General features: G+C 42.7%; 1 protein-coding gene across 1 annotated transcript in view; it reads right to left on the bottom strand.

Moving 5' to 3' along the window:
* The window catches only part of UNC5D (unc-5 netrin receptor D), a 601039-nt gene that overhangs the window by 20498 nt on the left and 568299 nt on the right, over positions 1–12242 (bottom strand). Inside the window, exon 15 of the mRNA XM_027122816.1 lies at positions 6188–6352. Coding sequence (XP_026978617.1) covers positions 6188–6352 — 165 coding nt within the window. The remainder of the gene's footprint in view (positions 1–6187; positions 6353–12242) is intronic.

Raw genomic sequence — 12242 nt, 5'->3', positions numbered from 1 at the left:
ATCTCTGTTTGTTTGTTCTTTAATTCTTCTAGATATTTGTTAAACATTTCTTGCATCTTCTCGATCTTTACCTCCATTCTTTTTCCTAGATCCTGTATCATCTTCACTATCATTATTCTGAATTCTTTTTCTGGAAGGTTGCCTATCTCCACTTCATTTAATTGTTTTTCTGGGGATTTACCTTGTTCCTTCATCTGGTATATAGTCCTCTGTCTTTTCATTTTGTCTCTCTTTCTGTGAATGTGGTTTTCCTTCCACAGGCTGCAGGATTGTAGTTCTTCTTGCTTCTGCTGTCTGCCCTCTGGTGGATGAGGCTATCTAAGAGGCTTGTGCAAGCTTCCTGATGGGAGGGACTGGTGGTGGGTAGAGCTGGGTGTTGTTCTGGTGGCCAGAGCTCAGTAAAAGTTCAATCCATTTGTCTGCTATTGGGTGGGGCTGGGTTCCCTCCCTGTTGGTTGTTTGGCCTGAGGCAACCCATTGGAGGCTACAGGCTCTTTGGTGGGGCTAATGGCAGGCTCTGGGAGGGCTCATGCCAAGGAGTACTTCCCAGAATGTCTCCTGCCAGTGTCCTTGTCCTCATGGTAAGACACAGCCACCCCCCTCCCCCGTCTCTGCAGGAGACCCTCCAACACTAGCAGGTAGGTCTGGTTCAGTGTCCTATGGGGTCACTGCTCCTTCCCCTGTGTCATGATGCACATACTACTTTGTGTGTGCCCTCCAAGAGTGGAGTCTCTGTTTCCCCCAGTCCTGTCGAAGTCCTACAATGAAATCCCTCTAGCCTTCCGAGTCTGATTCTCTAGGAATTCCTCCTTCTGTTACCAGACTCCCAGGTTGGGAAGCCTGACATGGGGCTCAGAACCTTCACTCCAGTGGGTGGACTTCTGTGGTATAATTGTTCTCCAGTTTGTGAGTCACCCACCCAGTGGTTATGGGATTTGATTTTATTGTGATTACGCCCTTCCTACCATCTCATTGCAGCTTCTCCTTTGTCTTTGGATGTGAGGTATCTTTTTTGGTGAGTTCCAGTGTCTTCCTGTTGATGATTGTTCAGCAGTTAGTTGTGAATCCAGTGCTCTAGCAAGAGGGAGTGAGCGCCTGTCTGTCTACTCCGCCATCTTGAACCAATGAGCCCAGTGCTTTTCTGATATATAAGATGTTCATAAAATAAACCACCTCAGGCTTCTTACTGCATAAGATAAGTTACAAGACACGTCACTTTTCATCATGGTATGTAAAATTTCTTCTAGCCTTTAAAAATACAAATCAAGTAAGAATCATTTCTTTAAAAATTTTCCTGACTTAAGGCAGGGTAATGTCCTTAAAAAGAATAGTAAAAAACCATTGAGAGAGAGAATAAAAGGAATCCTGTACAGGATAACATGGTAATTGTCATTGTAAAATGGCACTAAAGGGTGTTAACATGTGAAAAGGTGACTTGCCAATGAAACTGAAAACACAGTGTATCCATGTGAAAAGATGGCAGTAGACAGAGACAGATGCCCTCATGGCATCTATGATTTGACCAACTCGACCAAGCTCTGTCTTCCCTGTTGGCAGAAGAAAGAGCACCCTGATACACAAAGTCTTCAGAAAAAAATGGACAGAGTGGTACAATTTAAAGGTGAATAAAGTATTACATGAGACTGACTTGTAAAAATATGTATTTCTTCTACTTACTACACTTTAATAAATGGGCCCCCATGTCCCTCACAAAGTTTCCAAATTTAAATATTTCCCATGTGTAAGGATGACACTTTACATAACATTTATGATGCATTCTAAAAGACATCTGGGCCGAGTAATAAGACTCCAGTGGATGCATCACATCTTCTGATTGTTTAAATTAAATATGCAGAGGAACAGGAGATTTTCATGCTCTGAACACAGGAGATAAGGTGCTGCTACCTGGTTAACGTGGGAGCTGTAAATCAGTGAGGAATTCCAAGTATTCTGTCTACTTTGTAACAGACACATCATCCCCCAACTTCTACCACTTTTAGAAGAAAGATAAGAGAATTTCTTGAAGGGAAAATTTTAACATGCAAGATTCCCATTTTAAGTTGTTTCTACCAAAAGATAGATTCTTTAATATTATTACATTCATAAGGAAGGAGGAAGTAAATGACTTGGGGATTCTTCCCTTCTGCTCAATATTAGCAAACTTACTTTGCTTTAGTCCACAATGCTGTTGCTTTATAGAGTATCAATTGGCTATCATCATTAGGTAATGTAGTTGGGTTAAATTTAAGGAGAACCAACCTGCTTCCAAAGATTGACACAATAATGGCTACTCTAAAGAACAGAAAAGATATATTACCTTGATCACTGAAATAATTTTTAAATTTGAGAAGGATATGAATGATTATTTGGAAAACCATTTAGATAAGAGGCATGAAGGAATATGATGGATGTGGAGCTGAACATAAAGAACCAGGTGCCTTCACTGAGAATGCTCACTGCATTAATTAATTTAAAATCAATGTTTTGTATTTCATACACACACACACACACACACACACACACACACACACACAGAGACACATACATATTTTACTTCTCATGGTTCCATTGCTAAAATCTCGAAATATAGTGAGACTAAGGCAATCCATTTTAAAGTAAGGTAGGAAGGGGGAGCTCTGAGCCCAGATATGTGAGGATTCTTTTTTCTTTGGTGGGTGAGATATTAAAATACATATTTCAAAGATATCTATTATGTTTCACAAATTTTAGTTCTTTATTATTATTAATCAATGACACCTTATTATTAACTTATTAAAACCACCTAAAGCAGAATCTTTCAGCATAGTGGCCATGAAGTATGATGACCTTTAATAACTGATCTATTATTCTTGACTCAGTAATTGATATAGACCCATGTCTTGAATATATCCTGCCTCTTCTCTCCAGCTAGTCCCAATTTCTCAGAACTTTATGTATCTTCATTTTTCTCGAAACGTCTACCATAAAAACCAAGTCAGTTTTAGGGAGAAGAAGATGGTTTTTATCACCAGATATATGCTTTTCCCAGGAATGAAACAATCCCAGGGTTGGAAGGGCCTTGAGTGATCATTCGATCAAGACATCCTTTTGCAGGCAGATCTACATGTAGGGAATCAATTCTATTTGTGAAGATGTATAGAATGAACACTTATTCTAGCCCAGCACACAAACAGGTACATCTCATCCTTCTGCAGTCTTGAGGAAAGAGCTTCCCAATTTTCATCTACTTTTAGACTCAAAGGCAAAATTGCTGATGCTGTGATGTTTGTCACTAGTGCCTAAGGCCCCAAAGAGAGGGCTTATGTTATGGACAAGGCCCATGGTTAGGACGAATAAATTAAACCTCCTCGGTTGGGTTCCTGGAGTGGTATTGAACAGAAATCCAGACTTTGGTCTTAAAGTTTAGTATCTCAGCTGGGAACTCTGGCTACCCATCTTATTAGCTCTATGATCTTGGATAAGAAGGTTGACTTCCTTGAGACTGTTACATCATGTAAAACTGTGATGATATAATACTAATCCACAGAGCTGTGATGGTTATATGTGAAAGCACATGAAGTGGTGCCTGAAACACAGTGGCTTTCAAAAGTTATTAATTTTCCTCTGATGTAGAAAATGATGGCCAACGAAATTTGCCTAAGAAATAGAGTTTGGTACAAAGAAATGGGGATGCACTGGGCCAAATTTCAGCAGGGACACTTAAAGCAATTAATTAAATGATCCTTACAGGATCAAACAAGTTAATAAAGCTTCTAAAATGCAGTAGCCTACAACTTAGATTGCTGTAGTCCACCACTGAATGTCTAAATATTCTGCTAACTCTGCCTCCATTTACCAAGAGGTACTGTGATGTCATGTTCTTTAAGGCTTTCCAAAGTGATCGTAAACTTTGTTAAGCATTAGAAAAGGGACTGGAGAGTAAAGAAGATTATGTTTATTAGCTCATTTTCTATTTTTTAAAATTAATTCATTTTTGGCTGTGTTGGGTCTTCGTTGCTGCGCGCGGGCTTTCTCTAGTTGTGGTGAGCAGGGGCTACTCTTCGTTGCGGTGCACGGACTTCTCATCGCGGTGGCTTCTCTTGTTGCGGAGCATGGGCTCTAGGTGTGCAGGCTTCAGTGGTTGTGGCTCGTGGGCTCTAGAGCACAGGCTCAGTAGTCGTGGTGCACGGGCTTAGTTGCTCCGCAGCATGTGGGATCTTCCCAGACCAGGGCTCGAACCTGTGTCCCCTGCATTGGCAGGCAGATTCTTAACCACTGCGCCACCAGGGCAGCCCCTACTAGCTCATTGTCTTTCCATGCACTTCAAGGGTTTACTAAGCAAGGAGCAAAGGTGCCAGGATGTGTCAACCTTATCACATTCCTTTCACACAAATATCCTGTAATAGCTGAAATTGATCCTCAATATCTGGGTACCTTAGATAGTAAAAGCCTGTTAAACCTGGAATTCTTTCGTCGACCTGTTGACAGGTATTTAGGGCAATTTTCATCAGAGGCATCTTTATGTCCTGCCTTTTCACTCTTCCTTCTGAAGTGCAGCTCTTCTTAGATTTTTTTTGTTTTTATTTTAAAACTCCCATACAATTTGTATTTTACTTTGAAATAAATTGTCTTAAATATGCCATGACTGTTCAAGAAAGAGACTCTAAAAATATCTTGCCTGAGGTTTCTGGATCTACCTTCCCTGTCAGAACTATGTTAGCACATAATGCTAACTGGCAATAACAAATGCAAATATGGTAGAAACATGTCAGTTAAGACAGCTATCAATTTTGAGACACGCTTCTTTGGAAAGCCATCCGCACTTTAGAGAAAACTATTTGGGGAATTAGCCACACTCATTTTGCATAAACAGTGAACTGCAGTGAGAAAGGAGGGAAGTGATAATGCTTGTAGGCTACAAGTTTTTGTTTGTTTGTTTGTTTTGCGGTACGCGGGCCTCTCACTGTTGTGGCCTCTCCCGTTGTGGAGCACAGGCTCCAGACGCGCAGGCTCAGCGGCCATGGCTCACGGGCCCAGCCGCTCCACGGCATGTGGCATCTTCCCAGACCGGGGCACGAACCCGTGTCCCCTGCATGGGCAGTTGGACTCTCAACCACTGTGCCACCAGGGAAGCCCAAGGCTACAAGTTTTTAGAAAAACACGCACCTGAAATTGAGTTGTACGGATACAAAATGCATTAAACCTTCTGCTGAGCTTATATATTATTTATATATGTATACGTGAATATGTGTGTGTATGTATATATATGTATATATACACATACACGTTCTAAGGTGAACGATCCAGTATGTGTGTTTTTCTAAACTAGCCAGGGATTACCTTGGAATTGCTAAACAATGCGTTACCAGCTCCCCTGATTCTCTCCCTCAGCTACTCTACCCTCAAATAACCATTCAGGAGGGAATGTCATTGTCTACTTGATAAACTCAAGTCCAGAGCCATGGAGTCACTCAGTGGTTTAGGGCCAATCAAAGCCATGGCATTTCAGGTATCTTTTTGCAAAAGTTCCCAAGTGAATTCTCCTCTGACTCCCATTCTAACCCTGCCCTTCAGTTATATGACCTTGGAGGAAGTCCTATCCCTTTTTGCACTGCTATGTCCTTACTGTGTAGAATGAGATTATTATCTACTCTGCCTTATATTATTGTATTGATGAAATCTAGGCTTAATGGAAATGAGGATGTGTAGAAACCCTGATCCTGGAGGGTAAGAGAAATTGTAAGACAGTCAGGAACCAAGGCCTTGAAAATGAAATAACACAGATAGGGCAACTGACTTCTGAACAACTAGTCAGAACTGGCAGAAAAGCAGCCCACTGGTGACCTTGTGTCTTCTTAGGGTATGTGTCTCAGTTCAATAATAAATCTCAGCTGATATCCCATGTCTGCCATGAACTGTTAGATTGATTGTAGTTTTGTGTGTAGAAAGCCCTGGACAAATGCCTTCCGTAAAGGTCCCTCCACAGAGCCTATGCTCTGATGGGTTGCGTTTCCCCGCCCCAGTGGGCAGCTCAGTTCCATCCTCAGCCTGAGAAAAAGTTAATTTTCCCTTATCAGTAATGAGGATTGAAAGAGTGAGTGCCTTTCGAAGCTCTTTCACGCTATATGTATAGCCCAACCGAGACAGGTATACAATCCTTAATGTCCTTTAGAAACGGGGTCGGATGACCTGTAGACAAAGGACTCACCTCAAGGATTGACGTCTGCACTTGGAGGATCTGTTCATGGCCTTTGAGCTGCCGGATGCAGATTTTGCAGGACAGCTGGGTGGTGGTGGGCGTGTAGCGTTCCAGGGAGAAGGCACAGTGCAGGGGCTGCCGGTTACCGCACCACACGCGGGAGAATGGGACTTCCTGCGGGGGGAGACGGGGGAGAGAAGAGGGCAATGGTGTGCAGAGCCCGGCTGAAGTGAGCAGAGAGCAGGAGGGACCTAATCACAGTAATTAGGATGATGATGATGGCGGTGATGGCAGGAGAGGTAATTGCCTAAGCGACTCCGGTGGAATTGTAGAAATCATGTTCCAGCATATGCCGAGCAGCACAAAAGTAATTAACGTCAATTCCAATGGATAACATTTGAATTCCAAAACCACCCTGCAAGAGCTCAGCTTTCACTTGGTGACTCACACAGTTAGAAAGAATACCATCAAAAGTTAATCGTCGTGTCTTTCCATGACAGAAATATTCTAAAAGACTCCTATGGGTAGATTCCTAGGATTACATGACTACTCCATCCTTCTACCTAAGCCCGGGGTAGGATGACATCTTCTCACTTAAATGAAAATTATGCTGAAGAACTGACTGGCCAGAACTTATGCCCATACCACAAACAAATGCCAAATGTATAAACATAATGTTGCTAATGTATCCAGCATAAAAATTATACCTACTGCAGAATCATACACACACATACACACACACCCGAGAGAGACACACACAAACACAACAGGCTACCCCAGAAAGGTGTAGTTTGCCAACTCCTCATTCATTCAATTCATCCATTCTACAGTTACATGTACAATGCCTACTAACAACCAGACACTGTACTAGATAAACAAGAAAAGAACAGTAAGAATTGAGGTCTGGTCCCCACTTTCAAGGGATTTATAGACAATTGAGTGGCAAAAGCAATTGTCACTAAATGAGGGGGGAAATTGTAAAATCTATACACATTCCCCTTTTCCCCATGACCAGCTGGTGCTTGCCACCAATGGCTCAGGCACGTGGCTTTACACTAATGTGAAGTAGCGGTCAGTCACTGATAATCTTCCATGTACTAAAATGTCTTTCATTCCTACTCAGATCAGGCTGTGGTCCTTGGCAATGACCTCATATTTCCAGCCTATAGTAATCTTCATTCTCCCTTCTTTCTCTTTTCCGCATCCCATTCATTTGCTCTTTCACTTGTTGCTACAAATACAATTTTCCCCAATACTGATGCTGAAAGGCAGCAAAAGATGTATCAAGTCTGGAAGTCTGAGTCTCTGAAGTGTGACTGGCGATGGACTCAGCAGGTGTTTAAAGACCAAAGGCCATGATTAGAATTCAATCTACCCACTTTGAGGAACTATGAGTTACCTAGTTTTCCCTGAGCTCCAATCTGTACACTTGTTGGTTTCCTCATTTTCTCTATAGGAAGTCTCACAGACCCTGATTTTGGATACTTGCTGAGGGGGGGGACCAGCAGGGAGGGTTGGAGTTTAGATTGTTGCAGACTTGAGTACGAGAGAGCCAGCTTTAGGGATTATGAAGGAACGAACTCACGCATTAAACCCTACCACACATCCCAGCAAGGGATGTAAGGGTGTCGTGTTTTTGTTTTGTTTGTTCTGAAACCTGAACCAAGGGAAAGGCAGTGGATCTTTGTCTCAAGAAGTAGAGACAGGGACTCAGAGAAGGTCTATATGTTGACACTGCAGACTTTCATCGACTTTATCCCCGTGCAGAATGTGCGCTGTTAGGAGGCAACTCTCTCTCCACCATCCTCAGTTCTCCCCTACATGGCAGGGGCTGGAAGCCTGAAAACTACATTTCACAGCTCTCTCCAGCAGGGAGTTCACATTTCCGTTCTGCCAGTGAGAAGTATTTGTTTCAAACTTGGAAGGAAGAGGAGGGAGCAGAAGCCTCTTCCTCGCTGCTCCTCTGACAGCAGCGAGCAAACCCAAAGGGTTCAGCTGACAGCACATGTGAGGTTTGCAGGGGCTTCTGAGAGCCATCTGCTTCAGGGGACTTGTGTTTTCCTGAAATCACCAAACTTGCTGGTTTCCTTATATCACTAGTGGCTTTCTCTGCCCTTGGCTCTCCTAGGCTTTCCAAAGGCTTTCTAAGCACATAAATCCTTTGATTGCATTTCCCCTTGATTGAAATATCTTTTCTTGACCCAAACCATTCTCCAATGAAACACCAGTGGCTTAGAAGAAGTTCTCTTAGAAACTAAGATGAGCTGGGCAGCGCTGGAAGGTTCACTAGTGGGTTCCACAGAGAGGCTCTCATCCAGGGGCAACTCTGGGAGAAGCGTGAAGCTAATGGTCACTAAGGAAGCACGTGGCTGCCGCACAGTTTGCTTACGCCACCAGCAAGACAGCACAGGTCCAGCCCGCTTTCTTCCTAAACTGAGAGTTTTTCTTATGAGCTCTTCCCTCTCTCTCCTAGCAGCAGAAGGCACTTCGGATCGGTGTGGCCTCCCAGCAGCCTTTAGAGGAAGTCATTCCCTAAAACACTCAAAAATGACTTTTCACCTGCCCCCAATCCTATACCAGAGAAAAGAGTAATAATACGTATTTACAAGGTCTGCCGTTTCTCCTCATTGTGTAATCCGACGCTTTTCACGCTCCTCCATGGTTTAGTGAACCACGGGTAACTCTCACTTCATACCTCAGCCTCCAGCTCTTGTGTCTCTGGCTCCTGAACTCTTCAAAACCCCATCTGCTCACATACGCCCAACTGCCCATTTCTCTGTGGAGAACTCCAACAGCTACATCTTTGGTTTTTATTTCATTATCATCCATCACTGACATTATACCCCTAATCAATTATAAACATTATAAACAATTATAAACATTATACCCCAAATCAACCAACAATTTTAGCTGGCCTTTCCCTTCTCAGACAGGTCTACCTTTTGAAAACGGATCATCACCATCTCTCTCTCATCGTCATTCTCCTCCAATTTTTCTGTCTCCACGCGTAATCTTCTCTGATGTCATCATAGCTAACTGGGAGTAAAGTGTTCAGCAACCTTCCTATCTTCAGTCTCTACTACATGAGTTAATGAGGGGGTTGAGGCTTGACTGGGGAGGAAACAGGAAGCAGTTGATTGGTATTCTTTAGGGAAGAGCTTATGGTCTCTCTTTTACCTGTAATCATGAGTTGGGGGGGGCACTGATGTGACCACATCACTTGGGAACTCTGCTTTCATTACATGATTCCTCTGCTTGGGGGACCAGAATGGCCCCAGGATGCCTGCGTGATAAACACAGCCCCCTGGGACTTCCCTGGTGGCCCAGTGGTTAGGACTTCGCGGTTCTGCTGCAGGGGAACTAAGATCCCACATGCTGTGCGGCCAACAGAACAAAACAAAACAAACGCAGTCCCTTGCCTGGCCTTCAAGGGCTTCTTCCATCCTCGATCACCTCATCCTCACTCTCTCCAGTCTCAGTGTACAGGCCCTCAAACTCACTCCCTTCCCCAAGCCAGTACGTTTTGATAGAGTTACTCTGCACCATCCCCTTCAACGAAAGTAACTATAACAGAGGGCGCTACGGTTCACAGGTGTTTTTGCCTCACTAAGCTAACTAAGGAGGTTTTTGTTTTCTACATCTGAAATTTGAGTCATTACAGTGTAATATCAATGTTTGCACTTCAGGGCTCTAGACAGAGCTGAATTCAAGGTCCAGGTCTTAAACAAACCTACATTTTTTCTGCAGTAGCTTTGAATCCTAGGTAATGCTTACCTTCCTTAAAAAAAAAAAAAAGGCACTGACCACTTACTGAAAAGTATCTTCTGTGGTGTCCCTTGCTAAATTTTGTATATTTTCTCCTGAGAACACTGGAAAAACCCACCACAGAGATAATGTTTTCTTGCAGAAAGACGTGAGAATCAGCAAACAAAAAAATTCTTCTCTTTTCTCTTTCCATTCTACTGCACACAATCAAAACATTTTAAAAATCTGATATTGAGACGGTGTCAAAAGAATATCTTTTAATTGTTGAGTAGCAGCTACCAGTAGTGCTCAACAAAACACTGAAAAATAACAGAATTAGAAGCACTGTGATTAGTGTGTTTTCACCAAGCTGCTCACTGAGCTGGGAGGAATTATGTGGAAAGTAATACAAGAGGACAAAGTGTAGCAAAGTTCTGGGTGTTTAAAGAATTCCGGAAATGTTTTCAGTTTGAGTCCCATTATAATTAGTTTCCTAGCAGATGGGGACCATGTAAATCATATCCTAGCAGGAGACAGACACTGGGTTCTCCAAGATACGTAGCATGCTGTAAGACAAGCTGCTTTTATCCTACAGAGGTGACAGCCTGGCTTGGTGTTTTGTAGGATTTAGAAAATAAATTAATATTTTATCGCATACTGTTTACTACAGCTTCTTCACCCCACAAGCAGCAAGAAATAAAGGAAACAATGATTAAGTAGCTCTCAGGTCCCAGTAACCTACTGAGAGCAGGGTTATTTCCCTCTAAAGGAGGGTTGCTAAGTCTTCCAAGGGGACAACAGCATATCACTAATTGTGGTAACATCTTAAGAAAAGGGGGCATAATTAATTGTTTATTTTGGAAGGACTAGTGTTGTGGGCTTCATTTTTTTCTTTGAATCAAGGTTAGTGGGGGCTATGGTAACCAGATCTCCTAAGAACTCACATACCCTTCCCTTTCACCCATCATACCTGGTTTCACAAGCAATAAGGGTTGTAGCCTAGCATTTTATAAACTGTCGTCCTCCAGAATCAAAACCAACAAGATTTAAAATCTAGTTGGTCCTAATATGTAGGCTCTCATCACATAGCTCTGGACCCAGTCTTGAACTCACATCATTCTAAAAACATCTCTTGGTTGGTGTCTGATAGAGCAACTATTCTATGCACTAGATACCTCCCTGAGAAATTCCACCTTTCCCGGAAGAGAAAAGGAAGGTTTTTTTTTAGGAGAGTAAGCTTCGGGTACCAACTGGAATATGTCAATTCCCAGATTCCTGATTTGAAGTTAGAGAAAGGGAGAGAGGAATAAGAAGACAAGAATACCAGAGGTCTTCTACCCACTGACTTGGAAGATGACAGGGACATTTACCAGTTGAAGGAGAGACCTATCAATGATGTCAGGAGTAGTGAGGTTTTCTGTCTCCACAATAGTGCTCTGTGAGTTCTTATCCACTAAGCCTTAACAAAAAGCCATTCTCTATTATCCACACCGAGTTTGTCAGCGCACATGATGTTCTCCATGAAGTTCAAGCATTCTGAACACAAACCCTCCCCAGAGTGTGAGAATCTGATGCCTGGAGCAAACACAGCATGGCCATTAAGACAAGCACAACATGTAGGCGTACTGCTGGGGGTTCAGTGATCACAGGAGCAAAGAAATTGGTTCTAAGGGTGGTGAAGAGAAAGGAAGAATAGAGCAGAAAGCCATTTGTGGGGAAGAAAAATGAAGTGGAAATGAAAACTCAGTGGCAAGCCTCCTGGTGCAGAGAAAATTAAATTGTTTCTCAGCCTTCCAAGACTCTTTCAAATTATGCTCAATTACAGAAGGCAAATGCTTCTAGCTGTTCACAACCTCTATGTAATCCAACCCATCCTGGCAGTAAAGCTGGTTGGGTTTTCTTGCTAGCCAGTGCCCTTTGCCTTTGGCCGTCCCTGTTGCATCCTCTGGGGTGGGCAGGCATTAACCTCCACCAAGCCTTTTCTACCTGAGGCTCTCTTTGGAATCCCTGGTGTTGGAATTGTTGTTTAAGTGCCACTGAGAGGTTATGGTTCTTTCATTCTGATTTTTTTTTTTTATCTCCAAGCATTAAACTTAATAGTTACTTTGGACTGAGTCACTTGTACCAGATCCAGTGAAATGATGCCCTTAAATCAATAAAGATTAATACACAGAGGAATTTGCATGACTCAAGGGTTTGTTTTAATAATACCCTGAAGTTCAATTTGGACTAGAAACTTTGAATACCGCTTTCTGGGAAACAGAGACACCTAGGTCTAGAACATCATAAATAATACACGTATTCATAGAAAACCGATCTC

Source organism: Aethalodelphis obliquidens, unplaced genomic scaffold (genome assembly GCF_003676395.1).
Source record: "Aethalodelphis obliquidens isolate GAN/ISIS:26980383/991018 unplaced genomic scaffold, ASM367639v1 scaffold25, whole genome shotgun sequence".
Lineage (NCBI taxonomy): Eukaryota > Metazoa > Chordata > Mammalia > Artiodactyla > Delphinidae > Aethalodelphis > Aethalodelphis obliquidens.
The sequence above is the reverse complement of the archived record's forward strand: the minus strand, read 5'-3'. Positions and strand labels throughout refer to the sequence as shown.